This window comes from Equus asinus, chromosome 8 (genome assembly GCF_041296235.1).
Source record: "Equus asinus isolate D_3611 breed Donkey chromosome 8, EquAss-T2T_v2, whole genome shotgun sequence".
NCBI lineage: Eukaryota > Metazoa > Chordata > Mammalia > Perissodactyla > Equidae > Equus > Equus asinus.
Window position 1 is genome coordinate 97,624,803 of NC_091797.1, and position 21,886 is coordinate 97,646,688.

Below are 21,886 nucleotides of genomic sequence, written 5' to 3' on the forward strand. Positions count from 1 at the left end.
CTTTGGCAGGGTTGCAGTGGTGGCATGTCGTGTTGAGAGGTGGGGCCTTGGCTTCAGGCAGAGGTCCAAGGATGCCCCCATTCCCAGCAGGGTGAGCTGATGCACCAGTCTGGGGGTGCTGAAGGTGGGGATAAAATTCACTGTCCCAGGCCAGGTGGCCACTTGGGCTATGACCAAGGCCACAGAGCCACTCCTCTTGTGGGTCCTGGAGGTCTGGCCCAGTTCGCAGGAGACCTCAGGTTTCCACCCTGCTGGGATCCAAGACCACTGGAGTGGTTCCTAACCAGGCTCCCTGGGGCTGCCCCCTCCCCACCCTCAGGGCCCCTCCCAAACACCCAGTCCCTTGCCCAGGAGGCAGGCCGAAGGGATCCCCATGCTTCCCTGAGTCCTCCTGCCCACCCTGCTGCCAGGCCCTGAGCCGGCCTCATCCAGCCCTCCAGGTGCCAGTGGTTCCAGGCTTGAGTCCCCAGGGCAGGGTCAGAGCGAGAACTGAAGCCTGGTCAGGACCTGTCTGGGCAACGTGTCACTCCTCTCTGACTTTTGTAGGTGCCAGCAGCTGGCTTGGTGCTCATCTCAGCTACCCACGATGGCCTGGGGACTGCCCAGCACCGCCAGCCTGGCACGCTTCTGCCAGAAGCTGAACCGGCTGAAGACACTGGAGGAGCCCAGCATGGAGAGGTTGCCACAGCGCCGCCTGACCACACTGCAGGTGACCCTGCTGGGTGTGGGTGGCATGGTAGGCATGGGTATCTATCTACTCACTGGCACTATGACCAAGGAGATGGCTGGCCCTGTGCTGCTCGTGTCCATTGGTGTGGCCGTCATGGCCGCCCTGCTGGCAACCTTATGCTATGCGGAGTTTGCAGTGCGTGTGCCCTGTGCTGGAATATTCTACCTGTTCACCTACGTGTCCATGGGTGAGCTGTGGGCCTTCCTCACCGGCTGGAATGTGCTCTTTCAGTGCCTAATTGGTGGTGCTGCTGTGGCCCGCGTTTGCAGCACCTACCTGGATGCCATCTTCAGCCATCGTATCCGCAGCTTCACTGTCACCCACGTGGGCATCTGGCAGGTGACCTTCCTGGCCCAGTACCCAGACTTCTTGGCTGCTCTCATTGCAGTTTTGGCCTCCTTATTCATCTCCTGTGGAGCCCGTGTCTCTTTCTGGCTCAACTACATCTTCTCTGCCTTCAACCTAGTCGTCATCCTCTTCATCATCATCCTGGAGTTTGTCCTGGCCAACCCGCACAACTGGAGCACTGAGGAAGGTGGCTTTGTGCCCTTTGGTTTCCCCGGCATCATGGCTGGTGCTGCCACCTGTTTCTATGCCTGTGAGGGTTTTGGTATCATTTCTGCCTCCAGCAAGGAGGCCCAGACACCAAAGCGAGCTGTACCTATGGCCATCACCATCTCAGTTGGTGTAGTGGCTGGTGCCTACATCCTCGTCTGCACTGTGGTCACCCTCATGGTGCCCTGGCACAGCCTGGACCCTGACTCAGCATTCGCAGATGCCTTCCACCAGCGGGGCTATAGCTGGGCGGGCTACTTCATGGTGACTGGCTCCATCTGTGGTAAGGGGCCTTTCTGGAAAAGATGGGAGGGGACATGGCAGTGGGCCCTGCCCTAAGCCTCCAGGAAGCACATCTCCTTCTGGGCCTGTGCTCCCAGTTGCATCCTGGGCCCAGGAAGGGGCTAATGATTAGACTCTCCACCCAGGCTTGTGAGGAGGGACCTACTCACCGCCCCTCCCAGTTGTACATAGAATGTCAGTTCTGGGGATGTGCTTCCAGATCCTTCCAGGCAGAGGGACTCAGCCCTCATCATATTCTCCAGTGGGTCTGTCACCTAAACTGGGCTGTCCCATTCCTGGGTGGTGAGGGGGAACAATCCAGCATCCACATATATTCAGGCTCACTCTCAGAGCCCAGAAAAACTCATGCCCATTTTCTCAAGGGGCCACCCATGTGCTGGCCCCCAGCAGCAGCACCTGGTGGGCCTGTGCACTATGCTGACCAGTCTCCCATCTTCTGTCACAGCCATGACCAGTGTCCTGCTCAGAATTCTCCATTTCCTGCCACAAACAACGTATGCCATGGCCACCGACGGGCTCTTCTTCCAGGTGTTTGCCCACATGCAACCCTGGACCCAGGTGCCTATGGTGGGCCTCTTGGTGTTCGGGGTCCTCATGGCTTTCCTGGCTCTGCTGCTGGACCTCCAGGCACTTGTCCGTTTCCTGTCCATTGGTGCACTGCTGGCCTATACATTTGTGGCCACCAGCATTATCATTCTACGGTTCCGAAAGGCCCCTCCATCCAGTTCTCAGGACTCAGGCAGCCCTGAGAGCACAGAGCAGGCTTCATTCCCTGAGCCCAGGCAGCTGCGAGCAGCCCTAAGGCCCTACCTCCGCTTCCTGGGTGGGTGCAGGCCTGGAGCCGCTGTGACTTGCACCCTCGATATCCTGGTGGCCTCAGCCATCACTCTGGACTTCGTGCTGGTCTTCCAGGACACAGCCCTGCACCTCCTGCCCTGGGGCTATACCCTGCTGCTCCTGCTCAGCTCCGCCACCTTTCTGCTCAGTCTCCTAGTCCTGGGGGCCCACCAGCAACAGCACCAGCAGGACACCTTTCAGGTACTTCCTCCAGCCAGCACCCACAGCGCTCAGCCCAGCCGGCTCCCTTCACCCCTTCCTCCTCTGCCATGGCAGGATGCACCAGGGCCGCAGGGCAGGGGAGGCCAGTACCACACACCCCTCTTTCTGCATGGCGGGTGGGCCCTTGTCTCCGGAATCTCCAGAGGCAGAGAATGGCTCTGTGAACTCCTGAGAATTCAAGCCCTGGGCCAGCAGCCCTTCCCTGCAGTCCAGCCCAGCCCTGCCCTTGTCTCCTCAGGTTCCCATGGTGCTCCTGACTCCAGCCCTGAGCATCCCCCTCAACGTCATCCTTATGCTGCAGATGAGCTACCTGACCTGGCTGAGCTTCTCCATCTGGCTGCTGATCGGTGAGTGGAGGCCAAGCTGGGACCCCAAGGGGCTGCAGGAGGAGGGCAAGCAGGGAAGCAGGGCTGGGACCTGCCCCTCAGCCTTGTGCCACCCTTGCAGGACTCACGGTGTATTTTGGCTATGGCATCTGGCACAGCAAGGAGAAACAGCAGGAGCAGCCAGGGGTGATGGCCACATGCTACATGGTGGTCCCCAGCAGCAGCTTGGAGGTGACGGTGCAGGCCCTGCAGCCCCCTAGTCAGGCACTGGCCCAGGAGCCTGGCCACACAGAGCAGCCCGCCAGTCCATGAGGACTTCTGGGGTCCTGTCCTCCCTCCCCAACCTCTTCAGGAGGTCAGAGGGGCTGGCAGCCCCTCTCTCCAAGGCAGGTCTGGTATGCAGATCTGAACATGCCAGGAAGTCCTCAGGACCTCAGGATCTTTCCCCAGGTGCTGTTTTTCAAGTCATTGGGAGCAGGCCATGGCCAGCGCTGGTGTGGTGGACTCTGCTCAGCACCTTCCAGTTTATGGCCAACTCCAGCTACCTAGGCAGGTGCAGTAGGGCCGGCAGGGAAGAGGCCTGAACCCCAGGGATCCACAGCAATCACTGCTCAGAAAGCCACATAGCCTGTTGCCATGTCCACTATGGCCTCTTTGTGGCACTAAGTCCTTAATGCCCCTGGGAACCAGATGATTGTTCAGGGAAAAAATCAAAGATACTGAGGTTCTGTAAGGGGGAAGTGCCAGCCCTGGGACAGCCCTGAGTCAGGGACATGGCCAGGCCTGGGTCCCACTGTCCAGCCCTCAGGCCAGTGCACTCTGGCCAGCTTACAGGAGAGTATTACACACCAGGCACAAAGGGATCCAAGACAGGGTGGGGCCAGGCTCCCTCTCAGGTTCCCCACCTGTCCCCTCAGGGGCACATCCAGAGAGCAGAGTCTAGACCCCAAGGAGGCCTCCTAGAAAGGGTGGTGGAGTCCGGGGTTCCCCTCAGTTTCCCAGGGCCCCCAGAGAGCAGGGCATATCCTGAGGCATGACCCAGATGGAGAGGCCCCCTGCCCAGGCACACACATCTCTCAGGCACAGGCACACATGGCACACATGGTCCCCTGGGTGTGCACCCACGAGCAGACAGAGGTAGCAGCTGTTTCCCAGCCCAAGGCTGTCTGCAGCTTCCAGCAACTTCTCTCCCTCCTGCCCCCTCAGGGCTTTGTGATAAAGGCTCAGGATGGGACACACGCGGGCAGGTGGGTGCACAAGCACCTGGACATGCTCCAGGGACCTTCCACCAGCTGTGGTGGTGTGGCCCCATCCTTGGGTGTCCCCAGGCCCACCCTGCACTCCCCGTGGTCTCCCCAAGGCCATGCTTCATCTACCATAGACGTCTCCCCCTCCCTGTTCCTGCCTGTGAGGACCACACAGGAAGATGCTGGCTTTGGCGGCGTTACTCCTCCACTCTCTGCAGCCTCAACATCACTTTCTCTGGGCCCCAAGGACAACCAGGGACACGTGACCCTTCTCCAATAACCAGGCCTCAGGGTTGTGACCTCTCACCCCAGCCCTTCTGAACCCACCTCCCATGGACACTGCCTTGGGGGTGAGAGGCAGCAGGGACCCAAGGCTTTGCTGAGGCTCCAGGTGCCAGATGATTCCAGATGCTACCCAGCCTGAGCCCCAGGCCTCCCCTCCCCAGCCTGGCCCATGTCGCTCCACCAGCAAGCTGCCAGCACGGCCCTGCTCACCAGGGACCCATCAGGAGGCAGCCCCTTGTTTCCCTGGGGTGAGTACCCCAAACCCTGCCACTCCCTGGTACCCAAAGAGGGCTTGGCTCCTGAAGCCCCATCCCTCCACTCCTGACCATGGGCCCAGGACACGGGGAAATTCTCCAGCAGGCAGGACTCAGGCCCCCAGGAGGATTCCAGAGCCAGAACCAGGCCAGCCTGCTGGGGTTTCCATGTCCTCTGTTAGGGACATTCTCTCCAGGCCCTGGTCTTGGTCAGAGCATAGTCCTCATGCAGTTGCCTCTGGCTGGGTGGGCAGCTGCCTAGACACATTCCCAAGTGTGACCTTGGGCAGCATTGACATACGTGTCCAGATATACAACCTCCCCACCCCATGGCTCCCAGGAACCCTGGTGAGAAGGTTCTAGGTTATGGGGCAGGGGTCACCAAGAAGACATAGAGAAGGTTCCAAAGGACCCCATGCCCACCAACTCAGACCCCGCCCCCTCCCCCATCCCAGCCCTCCACAGCCCAAGGGCTGCCAACAGGAAGGGGCTGGTGCTCATCAGCTGAGCAGGTATGGGCCCAAGAGGGTCCTGTGCCCTTTCCTGGGGCCCTAGGGGGTCGGATCATCTGCCACCACACTCCTCACTCCATGGATGAGGCCCAGAGCTGGGAGGGGCCCTGCCCTGGGAACCCAGCACAGAGCAGCTGCCACAGCTCCTCCTGTCAGGCTACCTTCTCCCTGGCCTTGGACTCTGGCTGCACAGACCCCAGTGTGGGACAGCTTAGAGGGCAGGGGCTCTCACTGTGAGGGGTTGCTGGCAGGGGGAGGAGGGCTGGGAGCCAGGCAGGGCCGGAGGTGACCATAGGCAGTGTGGTGGACAGCTGGAGAGTGGGGAGCTGCTGGGAACACTGGAGATGGAGTCTGGGAGTGGGTCTGCAGCCCCAGCCCCAGCTGGAGCCCCACTGGGCCAGGGCCCTGTGTCTGTTCCCTGCAAACTCCACATGAAACTGGCTTCTATGGTCCCCAGGCAGCACCTGCTGAGGCTGGAGTTGGGGACAGTCTGTCTGGGAGCTGAAGGGTGGAATTCTCCCCCCACCCCTGCCCTGGTCCTGCCAGGGCTTCATCCATGAAGCACCAAATTTGGGGCCACCACCCTTCCAAGCCCCCAACCCCCAACCAGCAGAGAAAGGCTACAGACCTCAGTAATGGGGCAGCAAGTGGGTGCCAGGCCCATCCTGGCGGCAGTGTCCAGCTCCCAGCAGGAGCAGAGGGAACAGGTGCTGGGCCCCCTCTAAGGCACCTGGGCAGCCGGATGTGGGGGTGTGGAAGCTACCTTTCTGCTCAGGGCTGGCAGTTCCCTTTGGGGCCTTTGCCTGCAGATGAGGACAGCAGGTCGGGGCTCCAGCCACGATCCGCCAAAGTGTAGCCCAGGGTCAGGCAGGCCTGCAGCCTCCACCTCATGCTTGGTCCGCCAGTAGAAATGGGCTTCTCCATCCATGTACAACAGCAGCAGGTCACAGAAGGGGGTGATCTGGGAGAGGCAGGGCAGACCCACAGCCTGGCCCCCAACCTGCCATCCTGCCACCTCCCTAGCCCTCACCCCAAGAGTCAATATCAGCCTGGGGAGGTTGGGGGGGCACTCAGGGGGCATGTGCTTGCCAGAAGCCAGAGGGAGCCATGATGGCCAGACTCACCACACCCAGCCAGGCCACTCCAGTGCCCAGAGTGAGGGTTGTGGGGATGAGCCCGAACTTCCCTGCCTGAGAGAGACCTGGGCTGAGCCTCTCTGCCTGTGGCTGTCACCCCCTCCTGCCCCTCACCACCAGCCCCCACCTGCCCCGGCCTGACCCCTACCTGCCCAGTGATGAGGATGTCAAAGTGGATCCCGTAGAGTTGAGCACGCTCCGGGCCTCCACGCCTAAGGCCTCCCCGCAGTGAGCAGCTGTCCTGGGGCAGGAGAGAGTCCAGTGGCTGCTCTGCCCACTCCTGGGTGGCCTGGCCCTCACAGGCCTCATCTTACTCATCCACTGACTCCATCCACCCCAGCCTGAGTCCTGGGTCTCAGCCCCGTGTCACTGCTGAGGGCACAGGGGACAAGCAAGCTGGGACCTGCCTCTCAGAAGCTACATGCCTGCTAAGGGGATGGCAACAGAAGGCTCCTTAAACAGACACCAGCACTGGGGGTGGGGGAGGTGGGGCAGGCCTGGGCTGTGGGGTCCAGAGAGGGGCACTCACTCTCCCCAGGGAACCAGGGAAGACTTCCTGCCAGGAGCCCCTCAGGCTGGATTCCCAGGGCTCAGGAAGGAGCTCTAGGCAGAGAGGGAGGGTGGGGAGAGTGCAGAGGGGAGGGGAGCAGAGTGTGGGTGGCCAGTGAAGCCAGGCCAGGAGGGCCCAGAAGGCAGTGTCATGGGTGTCACCTCCAGGCCTGGTAGCTGTGTGCACTTCTGCGTGAGGGTGATGTGGTGACATGAGGGGGCAGAAGGATGGGACAGGTCTGCTTAGGAACCTCAAAGACATGACAATGCATGCAACGCAAGAGCCTTGAGTACATCTTGGATGAGAAAATAAAAAGTTTTAGGACAATTATTGGCACAGCTGGGGAAATTTTACTATTATGTTTGTCTGCCAATGTTACATTTCCTGAGAGTGACAAGAGGACAGTGGTCACCTGGGGAAGGTCCTCATTGTCAGGACAGCATTGAGAGGGGTGAGTGTCCAGATATCTGAAACTTACTTCCAATGGTTTCCTGTGAAATCCATCTAGATATACACAGCTCTCTCTAGAGAGGGAGAGAGAAAGCAAATGGGGAAAAATGGTAAAAAAAATACATAAAACCAATCATGGTGAATCAAATGAAGTGTATACGGGTTTTCATGCTACTAATCTTTGAAGTTTTCTATAGATTCTTATAATTTTTTTGATAAAACCTTAAGGGAAAAGTAACAAGAAACCCTCTGTGCCATGGACGGAGGTGCAGGAGGCAGGGTGGAGTGGAGGAGGGGCTGGGGTGAGGGGTCCCAGCAGCAGCAGGGTGTGGGGACAGATGGGGTGGAGGCCAAAGGGCTCAGGAGGGAAGCTGGATGGAGCCTGTGCTGGGGGACCTGGAGCTGAGAGACCCCCTCCTGCCATGGGACCCCGTGGCACACACAGCAGAGGGTCCAGAGGGATGGGCCAGGGTGTGGTCTTTCCCGGCCACCACAGGCAGACAGGTTGGGGAGGACCTGGCTGAGGAGCCGCCGGCAGGCAGTGGGGCCACACCTGAAGTTGGAGCTCATCTCCTGCAGCTGGAAGGAGTCTTGGGTCAGCAGTTGGAGCTCCCAGCATCCAGGTCACAATCCCAGCAGACGTGGATGCCACAGCACTGCCCTGCACACAGTGCATCATTGCTCCTCCAGCTCGCTGGCCCAGGACCCTCTCCCCTAGCCCTCCACAAACCCTACCCCCACGGACCCACCAGCAACGCCACGTCCTCAAAGGCCCCTTAAGCCACGGCCATGAGGTCCCTGATATGGAACACAGGGCAGTAGGGGCTGAAGCATGGGTCATAGCTGCAGCCCTTGAAATAGCGTCCCATGTCTCTAAGGCATTGGACCTGAGAGGAGGTGTGGCTGGGGCCTCAGGTCAGGAGGGGGCAAGGAGAATCTAGGGCCAGCCAGGACCCACCATGCTCACTTGGAGAGTTGAACTTGCTGAAAGCGACAGTGATTTTGATGAACAGCATGAAGTTCTCAGCCTGGACCAGCAGGGGCTTCCTGCAGGTGTGGGAGGTAAGGGGCAGGTTCTGCTGGTCCTGGGACCTGCCCTGGGTGTCAGGAACATTTACACAGGTACAGTGTCACTCTCCAAGGGGCACTAGTCCCGGATGTCACAGATCCTGTGGGTCCCATTGAAGATCACACACTCACCCGTTTTTATGCCTTAAAAGCATGAGACAAACTCCAGGCCTCCAATCCCCAAGGGCCTGGGAAGGGAGTGGGCAGGGCTTCTGGCAGAAAGAAGTGACACAGAGGTACCAGCAGGCCTGTACATGGGAGCCATCCAGGATCCCAGCCCAGCCCCCTGAACACCATCCCAGTGGCGGTGCTAGAAGACAGGGCCCACAGTTACCGTGGCTGTGCATCCCCGTCTCCCCTTCAGGACAGTCCTCATCAGCCCAGCAGCTCCCCAGTGGGATGGAGGGGGGCTGAGGTGATGATAGAGCAGAGCTGTCCTGGGCCAGGAGATGTCTCCCCTGCGTGGCCCAGCCCTGCAGTCCCCAGGGACACGCCCCTCCCCTGCTTAGTCCCCAGGTTCCCTGAGTTTGGGGCACATGGAAAGCTGGAGAGCGCAGATAAAAGGAAGTGGTCAGAGGGGGAGGGGGAGCAGCCCCCTGGCCAGATAGGGGTGCAGCGCTGTCTCCCAAGGCAGAGAGAGACTCCTTCCCTCCTGACAGTTCTGTCCCCAGGGGAGCAAAGTGACTCCTCGAGGCCCAGCTCCCCTGGTCCCATTCAGATGACAGACTAGATATGGTGGAGGGACTCTGGGAGGGTGAGCCCATGCCAGGGTGGAGGTTCTGGGTGTGGCATACAAAGAGCAGGACTCTTGTTAGAGGGGCCCACAGGGAAGTCGAACCCCACACACTGGCCAAGGGACCACAGGCCAGTCCCTTCCTGGCTTATTCTGCTGTAAACAGGGACATCAGTGCCTGCACAGGGTCACAGAGTTCTGGGCATCACCCGGGAGGGGGTGGGGGCAAGTGCTCTGGGAGTCCCAGACCCCGGAGAGGAAGCACCTTCAAGCATCGGGCACTGAGACAGACATGGTTCTGCCAGGTGGAGGGTGGACGCTGCTGTCCAGGGCCCCTGGCTCAGGGGCAGCAGGAGGAACACAGCACCAGGGTGGCAGGAAGGTCTGGGAACTTGGTGGCCACCATCATGGAAAGGGAGCCTCCAAGAGTGGAAAGCAAAGGCTGGCAGGCTCTGATGGTGTCACCTGTGAAAGCTCAGCCTGGCCTCTGCATAAAGCGCACCTGGGGGCCACAGGAAGACCACAGGGACAGCGGGGCAGCAGGGAATGGACGGGAGGGAGGTGTTGAGCCAGGTCTAGCTTTGGCACTGGGGATGTTGTGGCCTCATTGCATGAAAAGAGGCCCCCCCTTGGAGAGGGAGAGGGTCCCTTGGACAAGGTGGGTGTGCAGCAGGAGGTGGCTATGCTGGGGCAGGTGTCCCCGGGGTACAGTGTGGGCATCAGCAGAACAGAGGAAATGGGGGCTGTGGAGGATCTGGGTGGAGGGAGGAGGGCCCAGAATGCCATGTGGGTTGGGCAGAGGAGGAGCCAGCCCACAGGGCCCAAGGCAGGGAGGGAGCCTTCAGGAGCCCCAGGCTCTGCCCCCTGCCCCCCAGACCTCCCTCAAGCTCAAGCCTTGAGCCCCCAAACCCTCCACTGTTCCGGATGCCCCTTTGTAAATGCAGTCCCTCTGGCCCAGCTTCCTGACCCATCACCCTGTCCACCTGGAAACCTCTTACACATCCCCGAGAGCCTGTCCAGGGCCACTCCTCTGTCAGGTCCTTCCTGAGCACGGCCCTGTGACAGTGCCAGCAGCCCCTCTGGCATCACGTCCCCTCCTGCACACACTCGCTACAGGGGAGGGGTCAGAGTTGTCTGTGCCTGGTAGCAGCACCCAGGCACCCACTTGTGGTGGCTTCACGAAGTCGGCCACGACCCACAGTTGGTTCCCCAGCTCCTCTATCTGAGTCACGTAAACCCCTTTGAGTTTGGTGATGACAGAAACCTGGGGGTCCAGGGCCTGCTCCTGGTAGCCATTTTTGGAGAGGAGGGTCCACCTGGGGAGGAGGCGATGGGCAATGTGGCCTGTCACCCCAACAGGGTGAGCAGCAGTAGAGCTGGCCCCACCCACTCAGCCCCTACACACCCTATTGGCTCCCAGCACAGCGTTCAGGCCCCGCCTCTTCTCCAGCCTCATTTCCACCCAAACACCCTGCACAGGCTAGACATTCAGGCCATGCATCAGAGAGCCATGCGCTCAGACTGAGTTGCCCACCTCCTCCCTCAGCAGCCCTTGCCCTCCTCTTCCCCAGCCACACCAGCTCCTCCTCAAAGGCTCCCCTGACCCAGCTCAGCTGGTGGCCTTTCTCAGGGACCTCAGGGCTGCAGCTCTCACAGGAGTCAGGGACTACCTCCTGCCCTCCTGGGGCCTCCTGGGCAGGACAAGACCATCCTGCTCTGCGCCCAGAGCCCAGCACGGGGCTGAGGACAAGGCACAGGAAAGGGGGCAGGTAGGCACACAGGAGGACACAAGCACACGGCTAGCTCTTGTCGCTGCTGGCTTCTAGACAGACGGAGATCCTTCCTTCTGCCCTTCCCCTGTCCAATATGCCACCTCCACCACCACCAGCCTGGCCCCTGAAGAGTCAGACCCCCAATCCTCAGCCCAGCAGGACCAGTCAGGGTCCCTCCAGCCAACCCACCCAGGAGCCATTCTCTCACCCACCAAGTAGACCAGGACCCTGAGCTGCAGCAGCCTATGCAGGGCGCCCTCCCGCCACTTCCTGGTCATCACATACTTCTCAGTTTTGTAATCCAGAAGCCCCTAGCCTGTCCTGGCCCCTGGAGAGCCCCTGCTGTCAGCTCCTGCTGGAAGCAGGAGTCAGCACAGCAGCTGCAGCCCCAGCTGAACAGGAGGCAAAGCAGGGGCCCAGGCCAGGCCAGGCCAGCAGTGTTAAAGGGACACTTCCACTGGGGACAGAATCAAGCCCCACCCCAGTCCTGGGGTCAGTCCCAACCCCCATCTGCCCTGGGCCTCCCTTCCTTCCCACACTCCCTCTGCTGGACCCTAGGGCACAGACAGGAGCACCCCCTCGCCCCTGTCCTTTGACCTCACTTCCTTGGGGGTGAGGGGATGACAGGGTTATAGGTACTTTGAGAGGGTGGCACAGGGGTGGCAGAGCCCAGGAGGGGCCAAGGAACGCTTCAGGAAGAAGGGCCCTCTGAGCTGACACTGCAGATTCTGAAGTTCAACAAGCAAAGCTGGGGAGGGATGTTTCTGGTGGAGGAAGCTGCACATGGGACGCTAGAGCAGGAGAGAGAACTGGGACCCACAGAGAGAGAGCCTGACTCTGGCTCCAGAGAGGAGGGTGGCTGGCTCTGCAAGGTCCCCCAGGCCCTCCTGTGCGATGCCCAGTAGACCTGCCCCACCCCCAAGCGCAGGGACTAAGCACAGCTCTGGAGTCAGGGAGTGTCTTCAGTCCGCAAAAGGGGAGCGCTGCTGCACCCACGCAGATGGCAGGGAGAACAAGCGCCCCCAAGGCTCCCAGCCCTGCATCTATGGCCCATGGCGCGCGCCCTTCTGCGCCCTGGCCAGGACCGGGCTTAAGGTCAGCGCAGGCCAGCGGTGGTGTCCGCAGCGACCAACAGCGAGGGGTTGCCCAGGCGACCGCCAAGGGGAGCATGTCTCTCCTGGCTGCGGGGGGCGCCTGTCAGCTGCCCGCCACACTGATGGGTCCATCGGGCCTGTGGGTCCGCCCACATCCCCAGCTGCGCTCTAGGTGGCACCTTACTCAGTCCCAGCCATGAGCCCGTGACTGAGAAATGGGCAGAACCATGAGGGGTCCCTGCAAGAGGTCCTGGGAGAGGGAAGAGCGGGAGGAGGAGGCGGTGGCCACTGGGCATCCTGTAGGGGTCCTGGGTGCCAAGCGGGGTTTGGATGTGGACTCCGACTCTGACCTGCAGGCACAAGGTGCCCGGGCAAGGAGTTCAGGTCTGTCTCCTCACCTTGGGGCTTCTAGGCAGGGGTGGAGGGGGCAGGTTGGGGCCGAGGGGACAGGTGACCCATGTCCAGCAGAAAGCGCATCCCTCCCTGGGACACCTTCTGGGCAGCAATTGGCCCCTCCGGCCCCCTGCCCTCCCGGAGATGCTCTTGGCAGCAGCAGTTGTTCTGCCATTAGAACACGCTTCCAGAATGATGTTAAAAAGCAAAAGCTCAGCCAAACTGTCTAAGAAGGGGTGTCCCATCTCTTCCCGAAATGGGATCAGGGCTGGGATTTCCCAACCCACAGGAAAACTCAGCTAATGGATGGATGGAACTCAGAGAAGGAATAATCAAAGGAAAAATAAAACAGTGTTCAGTTTTTCTTATTCTAAACTGATCTAACAGATTCATCTTGTTCAAAATAATAATTATAAAAATACTTTGGGTGATAACAGTTCACAGATAAGTGGAGCCATTTTACACGGGATGGGAGGGAGGAATCGGGAGGACTCTGTCATAAGGGACCTGCACTAACCATGATGAAACAGTGTCATTGCAAAGTGAACTGAGGTTGGTTGTAAATTTATGTTGTAAGCTCTATGGAAACCATTTAAAAACTGTAAAGAAATATAATTGACACACACAAAAAAGTGGAAGCATATAAAATGCTCAATTAAAACCATAGAAGGCAGGGGCTGGCCCCGTGGCCGAGTGGTTAAGTTCGCGCCCTCTGCTGCAGGCAGCCCAGTGTTTCGTTGGTTTAATCCTGGGCGCGGACATGGCACTGCTCATCAGACCACGTTGAGGCAGCGTCCCACATGCCACAACTAGAAGAACCCACAACGAAGAATATACAACTATGTACTGGGGGGCTTTGGGGAGAAAAAGGAAATAATAAAATCTTAAAAAAAAAAACCATAGAAGGCAAAAAATAATTTAAAAAGGGCTAGACAAAAAGGGAAGATCAAAAGCAACGGATAGAACCAGTTAGAAATGTGGTAGATATTAATCCAATTATTTCAATAATCACTTTAAATAGGAATGGTCTCAATGCAGCTGGTAAGAGACAGATTTCAGACTAATTTTAAAAAATAAGAATGAACTACATGCTGTCCAGAAGAAACCCACTTTCATTATAAAGACACAGCTGGATTAGGAGTAAAGGACAGGACAAGATTAAGTCAGGACAGCACACATCCAAGGAAAGCTAGAGGAGCTGTGTTAATTCCAGACAAAGCTGTTTTTAGAACAAGGGAAATTCTCAGGGAGAAAGAGGCATTCCATGATGTGAAAGGGGTTACTTCTCAAGAAGACATGACAGTCCTTAACATACACGCCTCTAACAACAGAACATCAAAATATGTGAGGACAAACTGTTAAAACTGGAAGCAGAAATAGACAAATCCACTATCACAGTGGATGGACACAGAACCAGACAAATCCCCACGACAGCACTAAACACCGCTCTTTCAGTGACTGACAGATGCAGCAGGCAGAACCTCAGGAAGGACGGACTGGACGGTGCCACCCATCTACTGGAGCTCAGTAACATTCATAAAACACCGCATCCAACACAGCAGAGCACCTAGGCTGCAAAGCTCACATAAAGGGCCGGCCTCGGGGCAAAGTGGTCAACTTTGCACACATCACTCCAGTTGCCTGGTGTTCATGGGTTCGGATCCTGGGCACAGACCTACACACGACTCATGACGCCATGCCATGGTAGCATCCCACATACAAATTTGGAAGATTGTCACAGACATTAGCTCAGGGCCAATCTTCCTCACCAAACACAAACAAACAAACAAAAACACATGAAATATTCACCAGATAGAGCACATTCCAGGTAAAAAAAAAATCATACTTCAACAAATTTGAAACAATAGAAAGCAAATAAAGTATGTTGTCAGACCAAAAATGATGTTAAAGTAGGAAACAAAAACAGAAAGATAACTTGAAAATCCCAAAATATTTGCAGATTAAACAACACATGGATGAAAAAAAGAAGTCTCAAGAGAAATTGCAAATATTTTCCACTAAATGAAAATGAATATACAACTAACCAAAATGTGTGGAATGCAGTGAAAGCAGAACCTGGAGGGAAATCTATGCCAGTAAATGCACATTTTAGAAAAAAAGGGGCTGGCCTGGTGGCTGAGTGGGTAAGTTCCCCCACACCACTTTGGCAGCCCACAGTCTTGCTGGTTCGGATCCTGGGTGCGGACATGGCACTGCTGATCAGGCCATGCTGAGGCAGTGTCCCACACAGCACAACCAGAAGGACCTACAACTACAATATACAACTATGTACTGGGGGGCTTTGGGGAGAAGAAGAAGGAAAAATCAAAAAAGAAGATTGGCAATAGATGTTAGCTCAGGTGCCAATCATTAAAAAAAAAAAAGATCTGACACAATAAGCTAGAAAAAGAAGAACAAAGGAAGCCTAAAGCAAACAGAAGAGAGGAAATAATAAAAATTACAACAAAAATTAATGACACTTGGGGGCCGGCCCAGTGGTTAAGTTCACACGTTCTGCTTTGGCGGGGGGGTGGTCACCAGTTCAGACCCCGGTGCAGACATGGCACCACTCATCAAGCCATGCTGTGGCAGGTGTGCCACATACAAAGTAGAAGAAGATGGGCATGGGATGTTTGCTCAGGACCAGTGTTCCTCAGCAAAGAGGAGGATTGGCAGCAGATGTTAGCTCAGGGCTGATCTTCCTCAAAAAGAAAAAGGAAATTAATGACACTGGAACAGGGAAATCAATAAAACCAAATCTAGCTCTTAAAAAAGACTTAAAAAATAGATAAACCTCAAGCCACGCTAGCTCAGAAAAAAAGAGAGAAACACAAATTCCTAATCTCAGAAATAAGAGAGGGGCTATGATCACTGATCCCATGAGCATTAAAAGGATAATAAAGAAATATTTGACATTTGATACCTTCCCTGACGAGATCTTTTGGATCTATAGCAAATCTTGAAATGAACTAATTCAAATCTCTCCCTGACCCTTTCACAGCTGGCTTCTAACTCAGATAACCAAAATATTGATGAGGATGTGAGTTAATGTCTGAATCATTTCCATCTAGTAAGACTCTATCGTGCATAAATTAGACATCAGCAAAATGCAAAACTTTTGGGATTCAAAGGACAACATTAAGAATGAGAAAAGACAATCCACCATATAGAGAAAAATTTGCAACTCATACATCTGATAAGAAACATTCCTAGAATATATAAAGGACTGTGACAACTCACTTATAAAAGACAACTCAATTTAAAAATGGGCCAATGAGCTGAGCAGACATTTCTCCAAAGAAGACACACAAATGGCCACTGAGCACATGAAAAGATGTCCAACATCATCGGCCGTCAGAGAAATACCGATCAGGGCCACAGAGAGATGCCCTTTCACACCCACAGCGTGGCTAGAATCAAAGACATACGGTGAGTGTGGGTGAGGATGTGGAGGAACTGGGACCCTCACACGCTGCTGCAGGAACGGGAAATGGTGCAGGCGCTTTGGAGAAGGTCCTCTGGCATCCAAACAGGGACACAGAGAGTGACCATCTGACCCAGCAGTTCCGCTCCCAGCTGTGCGCCCAAAAGAAATGAAAGCAGATGTCCACGCAGAAAGTTGTGCAGGAATGTTCACGGCAGCCACATTCATAAGAGCCACAAAGTGGGCACAACCCAAATGTCCCTCACCTGAGGAAAGGAGAAATACATCATGCTACAGCCGCACAATGGATATTCTTCAGCAATCAAAGCAATGAGGGGCTGACACACACCACAACACGGATGGACCCTGACACCATTACGCTGAGGGAAAGGAGCCAGACACAGAAGGTCACACACTGTATGATTCCATTCTTAAGAAATGTGCAAAATGGGCCAATCCATAGAAGCAGAAAGTGGATTTGTGTTTGCCTAGGCCCTAGGGGCTGGGGAAAATGGGACTGTCTCCTAATGAGGAAGGTGTTTCTTTAGAGGGATGGTGGAAAGCTTCCAGAATCGACTGTGCTGATGTTGTACAGTTCTGTGAATATACTAAAAAGCCATGAATTGCACACCCTCGAGTGTGACTTGTATGTGAATCATATCTCACTAAAGCTGTTCCCATGATTAAAAGACAGCATTGTGCATCTGAACACAGAACGTAACTCCCAGAAGGGAGCACAGAATCTTGTTCACTCACCTTAAAGGATCTGAACTAGGGCAACAAAACCCAGAGGAATTCTATTAGTTAACGTTCTGGGTAGCAGGAAATCCTGAAATATTCACAAGGATTTCCACGTTTTAGTTTTCAGAAAAAGGCATCAAAGGTTTAAAAACTCATATTCCTAAATGTCTGGAAAGAATCATCATCACTCAGGGGGAGGGGACACGGGGAAGTCATCAAATGGAAAGAAGTGTCAGTATTTGGGTCACACAGATCTGCACCTGAATGTGAAGGTTGACCCACACCCATCACTGCTTTGCCCCCAGGGATGACCTCAGAAGTCAAAGAGGACCATCAACTATCTCTTTCGAAAGCATCAGTTTGTGAAAAAACAACATATTAAGAAATAAACATTTTAGACTCATGAAGAATTGAATCTTCCAGATTCCCAGTTTTAAAACTATAAACTTGTGAAGAGTCCATTTCACAGGAACTGAAGGGACGCTCCTCCTCGTGGTTGGAGTGGATTCCAGACATGACAGATGCCTCAGGAGACAACTGAAAAGAATCCACAGTGTTTGCAAAGGGCTCTTTGTTGACCCTGAATCCAACCCTAAACGCTCTAGCAGACAACAGACACAAATGCGGGTCAGCAGGGCCAGCAGGCAGAGAAACAAGGATCATGGGAAATCAGTACTTTGCAGTGATGGTGCAGAGCACGCGTCTATTAAAATCTATCAGGCTTTAATGTGCCTTCCACAAGTGAGCAAATACAAATACAAAGACATTCTGGATGTGTCACAAAGCTGTGCACCTGTTCTTTATACCAATCTTTGTCCCCCTTCAGTTCATGTGACCATCACTGACCATGATGCACTCCCCTGGACACACACCACTCACCAGGGCAAAGCTGCCTGTGGTGTTGGTGCCACAGAAGTCCCAGCTACTTAAGCAGTGATACCTCCAACCTCCATCTCCCCTCTTCTGTCCTGGCAGATCAGGAGGACCCCCACCCACCCCAGCACAGAGGCTCTCCAATGGCTGTCATGGCACAGTCAGAGTTCAATGACTTTGGAGGCCTGGAGTCGCCAAGCAAGAATGCATAAAGAAGCTGCCCTGTATGTGCACAATGATGACATCAAGGAATATTGTTGACACTGAAAAGAAAGGACGTCACTTCCAGAATAAAGGACAGACCATCCCAGGAAACAGCAGTTGCCAAGCTTCCCCTGACATGTGCGTGCACATAATATACAAATCGCACTCACCCCACCTTTCTAAGGGGTTCCCTCCTCCCTAAATGGAGATGATGAGAAAACTGCCCCCAGGGGTGTGGTGAGAAATGAGCACAGGGAAAGTGTGAATACAGCCCCAGCACAGAGCTAGAGGGAAGACATGTCAGCTGCTTGATTCTCACACACGCGTCTCCTCCGGACCTTGATCTGCTCACTGCCTGCTGTCAGGGAAGACTGTCCTTGGCCAGCATGGGGCAGAGCCTGGCCATGGGGACCAGGCCTCGAAGAGGCCCAGGTGAGGACACCAGGTAACGACGCAGGGGCACCATGGTGTCATTAGTACAATGCAGCTCGGGTCCACTCTGCACACCCACCTGAGCGCTGACCTGCTTTGTACCAAGCACAACGATGGGCGGCCACGGTCGGGAGCAAGACAGCTCCTGCCCCCCAGGAACGTCAGACCCAGAGAAAGGAGAACCAATGACGGCCTCGAACATCCAATGATCACTGATCTAGTGCTTCTTATAGAGGTTTAAACAGGAACATAAAGAAGCAGGGCATTTGAAACACAGTCAACAGGAATTGGAAAATGTCACAAAACGAATCATCTAGCTAAATGAGCTTGGGGGAATCGTTTGCTTGTGGAAGTTTGGCAGGATGCTCGGGGCCTGTGACGGCTGCTGGCTGAATGTGCAGCAGAGGCAGTGGAACAGAACCGCTCAGTGAGGGAACCAAGCCCACTAGGGGGAGACTCCACCCAGAGCGGGGCTGTCATTACCGGTCCCCAAATGACGTGTGGTAGAATCTGACCCTCCCCCAATATGTGCCCTGAGTGGTCAGTTTATTCATGGAGACCCACATGAGCACTGTATGTTCAAGCTCTGGAACAGCAGGACATCGACTAGCCCACACATACCAGGACCCGGCCTTGGTCCTCTACCCAGCAGGTGCCCTGGTGCCAACAGTGAGCCCACCCTGATCTGCCCCAAGCCGATGGTGACGGTAGCAGTGGAGGTGAAAACTTTAATGACTGACGGGGCAGGAGATGACGTCCAGCAGGAACCTCGGTCTGCCAGGAGGAAATACTGAGTGGTCATAGGTCTGCCTGGTCCCAGAGGACATGGGCAGACATGGGCTGGGAGATGGGGTGTGGGTGGGACTGGGGCTAAGGGCCGGTGGTGACACGCCCTATTTGGGCTGGTTTGGAGAGCAGGAAAGGGAGGCTGGGGTCTGAGGCCCTGGGCGCATCTCCAAGTGTCCTGGCCTCTCAGCAGAATAGGGGAGGGCTGAGGGCCGAGGGCACCTCCACACCCTCGTCCACCCCCACAACCGCCACACACACACACACACACACACACAGGGAGAGCCCTCAGAATGCAAAGAAGGAAATGCAGAGGGCAGGGGCAGCCCCAGGAGGCAGGTGCCTCGGGGCCCCAGGAAGAGCATAACTGCAGCCCCGACCATGGCAGGAAGGCCCGAGGGTCTCACCGAGAGCAGGAACCCCACGAGAAGGGCAGCAGCACAGCACAGGCGGGCTCACAGGAGGTGTAGAAGGAGACCAGGAGGGACATGATGGCCGTGGGGGCCAGAGTCACATCGCAGGGGTGCCAGGAAGACCTACACGAAGCACCCATGAAGGCAGAGTAGAGGCCAGACTGTCGGGGAAAGAGAGTGATGAGCCCCCAGGAGGCACACAGCACTCCCAAAGCATCCCTGGTGTAGACGTCTGAGCACAGGAGTCTGTGTGTCCATGGTGTATGTTGGGCACACCAGTGCACACAGGCAGGGTAACCACTCACCCTCTGTCACCCACGGGTGTGACCTGCAGTCATCATGGGACCTCTTCTCCCCGTACCCAACTGGGGCCTCGGGTGCCACCTGTGGGAGCACAAAGGCCTGTGTGCCTCTGTGTGAGTGTGTGAGTCTGAGGAAGCGTTCTTAAGGCCACGGTGAGCCATCCCACTGGTCCCATCACACAATCCAGAACTAGCTTGGTGCCTGTGTGTGACAGGAGCAGGTACAGGGACATGTGTTTGCCCACAGGCAGTCACATGCTCTAGATTGTAAACTGAGGCTTCTTGGGTCCCATGGGGCTGGAGCCCTGGGTGCCCCACTGTCTGGAGGGGATATTGTGCATTTCTCCTTGGCTTCTGGGTGGACGCTGAGGCCTGGAGTGGCGTCAGGCCGTGGGCGTGGCATGCAGCATGCATCATGGGCAGACATCACACCTGAGGCAGGAGTCAGGCCCCTCAGCACAGGTGAATGACAGGGAATGACCTTGAGCCCGATCTAGAACCTGACCATTAATTCCATCTACAGCCACTGCAGAGTCCTGGGACAGCCAGGGCAGGATGCGCAGCCTCCTCTGCACGGCTGCAGGGGGGCAGCAGAGGACTGGTCGGGCCATGCAGGCACCTGAGGACCTGGCCTGAGCCAGCACCTTCACAGAAGAGGGCACACTGGGGCAGGCAGGGGGCAACACAGAGCAGCAATCAGGGTCCCAGCTTCAGAGAACCAGCAATAGGGCGGGGGTCCACGGCATCAGCAGAGGCACAATCTGTCTCCTTTTCAGGGCGTCTGACCCAGATGAGTTAAATGCCCACTTGCTGGTCTGAGAAGAAGCCAACAAACTGCGCAGAGGGGCCTCCACCAAGGTGGGCTGTCCCCTCCCCTGCTCACTGCTCTATCCGAATCCCCCTACCCAAACCCTGGGCGCCTTCTCTCCTTCCATCAGTGCTGGCCTGGAAGAACGTGGTAAAGGATTTCTCAGTGAGAAGCTGAAATGGTAATTAGACTCGAGGTTTTTCATCTGGGAGAATTTGTTTCCTTTTTTTCCCCTCCTCAGGGAATTTAACGGGGATCAGCATAGAGAGAAGCCGGGTCCAGGGGGCACCCTCGTCTAGCTGGCAGGGAGTGGGTTGGGCACTGGCTCCGTGAGGCCCAGAGACTTTCCAAGTGCGCACCACTCCACCCACTAAGTGGGAAGGCAGCGCTGGAGGGGCTCTCCTATCCTGAGGCCATGTCTTACCCAAACCCTACCTGTGGCATCGCATCCCTAGAGAGGCCGCAGGGGTTCTAGTCATTTCTGGGAGAAGGCCAGATTCTCCTGCATCAATTCAGGGTGCGCAGCATCCTCTAGGATCCCGCGTGTAGAGCCGGCCCCAGACCACCCCTCACCCGGGCCCCTGGAGCCTGCTCCGGGCAGAACCTGGCCCCCATCTCTGAAGCTGCTTGCTCTGAACCCTGGGGTAGAAGGATGGGGACCCCATGCCAGCTGATGGTCCGTGGCCTGCTGGCCCAACAAAGCTGATGGCAGCAGGGACCCAAGTGGGGATGCAGTGGGTGGGGAATGGGGGTCCCCGATGGAGGTGCCTACACTCTCAGATCCTGCACTGCCCCTCACGTCCACCACGCCCTGGTGACCCTGGTTGTTCCAAGCAGCTCGTCCACCCAGTCCAGGAGGCTGGAAGAGGGCATGGGAGAAGGAGAGCCCCCAATGCCTCTGTTGCAGGGGACCCCTCCCTGGTTTCCCCCAGGGGTGCCCCCACCTCCCCCCACCCCCACCCAAGTAGTCCAAGTGCGGGCTGGGGCTCTGCCCATCCACCCATGAGCCCTGCTCCACCGCTCTATGTGACAGAGAGCGGATCACTCACCTCTGTGCTGCACGGTCTCATCGTCTGTCACATGGGGTCACAGAAATACCTCGTCGTGGGATTGTCACGGGATTAGCCAAGTTAACGCTTTCTATGTACAGCAAGCAGCAGGGTGCCTGGCACGCACCCTCCCACTGTTAACCGCTGTTATGATGTCCCAGGAGCTCCAGTGACCAAAAAAGCTGCCATTGAAGGCACTTACTCTGGTGTTATTGTGCTAAGAGATACATAATGTAAAATGTATCATTTTAAGCATTTACTCATTTATTTATTGACGTAACACTGATTTATAACATTATATAAATTTCAGGTGTACATCATTATATTTCGATTTCTGTGTAGATTACATCACGTTCACCACCCAAAGACTAATTACCATCCATCACC

General features: G+C 56.0%; 1 protein-coding gene and 1 pseudogene across 1 annotated transcript; one reads left to right on the forward strand and one right to left on the reverse strand.

Moving 5' to 3' along the window:
- The first annotated feature begins 586 nt into the window (after positions 1-586).
- On the forward strand, positions 587-3,285 carry LOC106826204 (cationic amino acid transporter 4-like). The gene is made up of 4 exons (XM_014833430.3): positions 587-1,568; positions 2,034-2,626; positions 2,886-2,994; positions 3,095-3,285. Exons 1-4 carry the CDS (start codon positions 587-589, stop codon positions 3,283-3,285), a joined length of 1,875 nt encoding a protein of 624 aa, XP_014688916.3.
- A 2,707-nt stretch (positions 3,286-5,992) lies between these two features.
- On the reverse strand, positions 5,993-21,520 carry LOC123275678 (P2X purinoceptor 6-like; annotated as a pseudogene).
- Between the last annotated feature and the right edge of the window lie 366 nt (positions 21,521-21,886).

Coding starts and splice junctions, on each gene's coding strand:
- LOC106826204 (XM_014833430.3), top strand. CDS start 587: ATGGCCTGGGGACTGCCCAGCACCGCCAGCCTGGCACGCTTCTGCCAG. Junction 1,569..2,033: donor GGTGACTGGCTCCATCTGTG/GTAAGGGGCCTT, acceptor CTTCTGTCACAG/CCATGACCAGTGTCCTGCTC. Junction 2,995..3,094: donor CTCCATCTGGCTGCTGATCG/GTGAGTGGAGGC, acceptor CCACCCTTGCAG/GACTCACGGTGTATTTTGGC.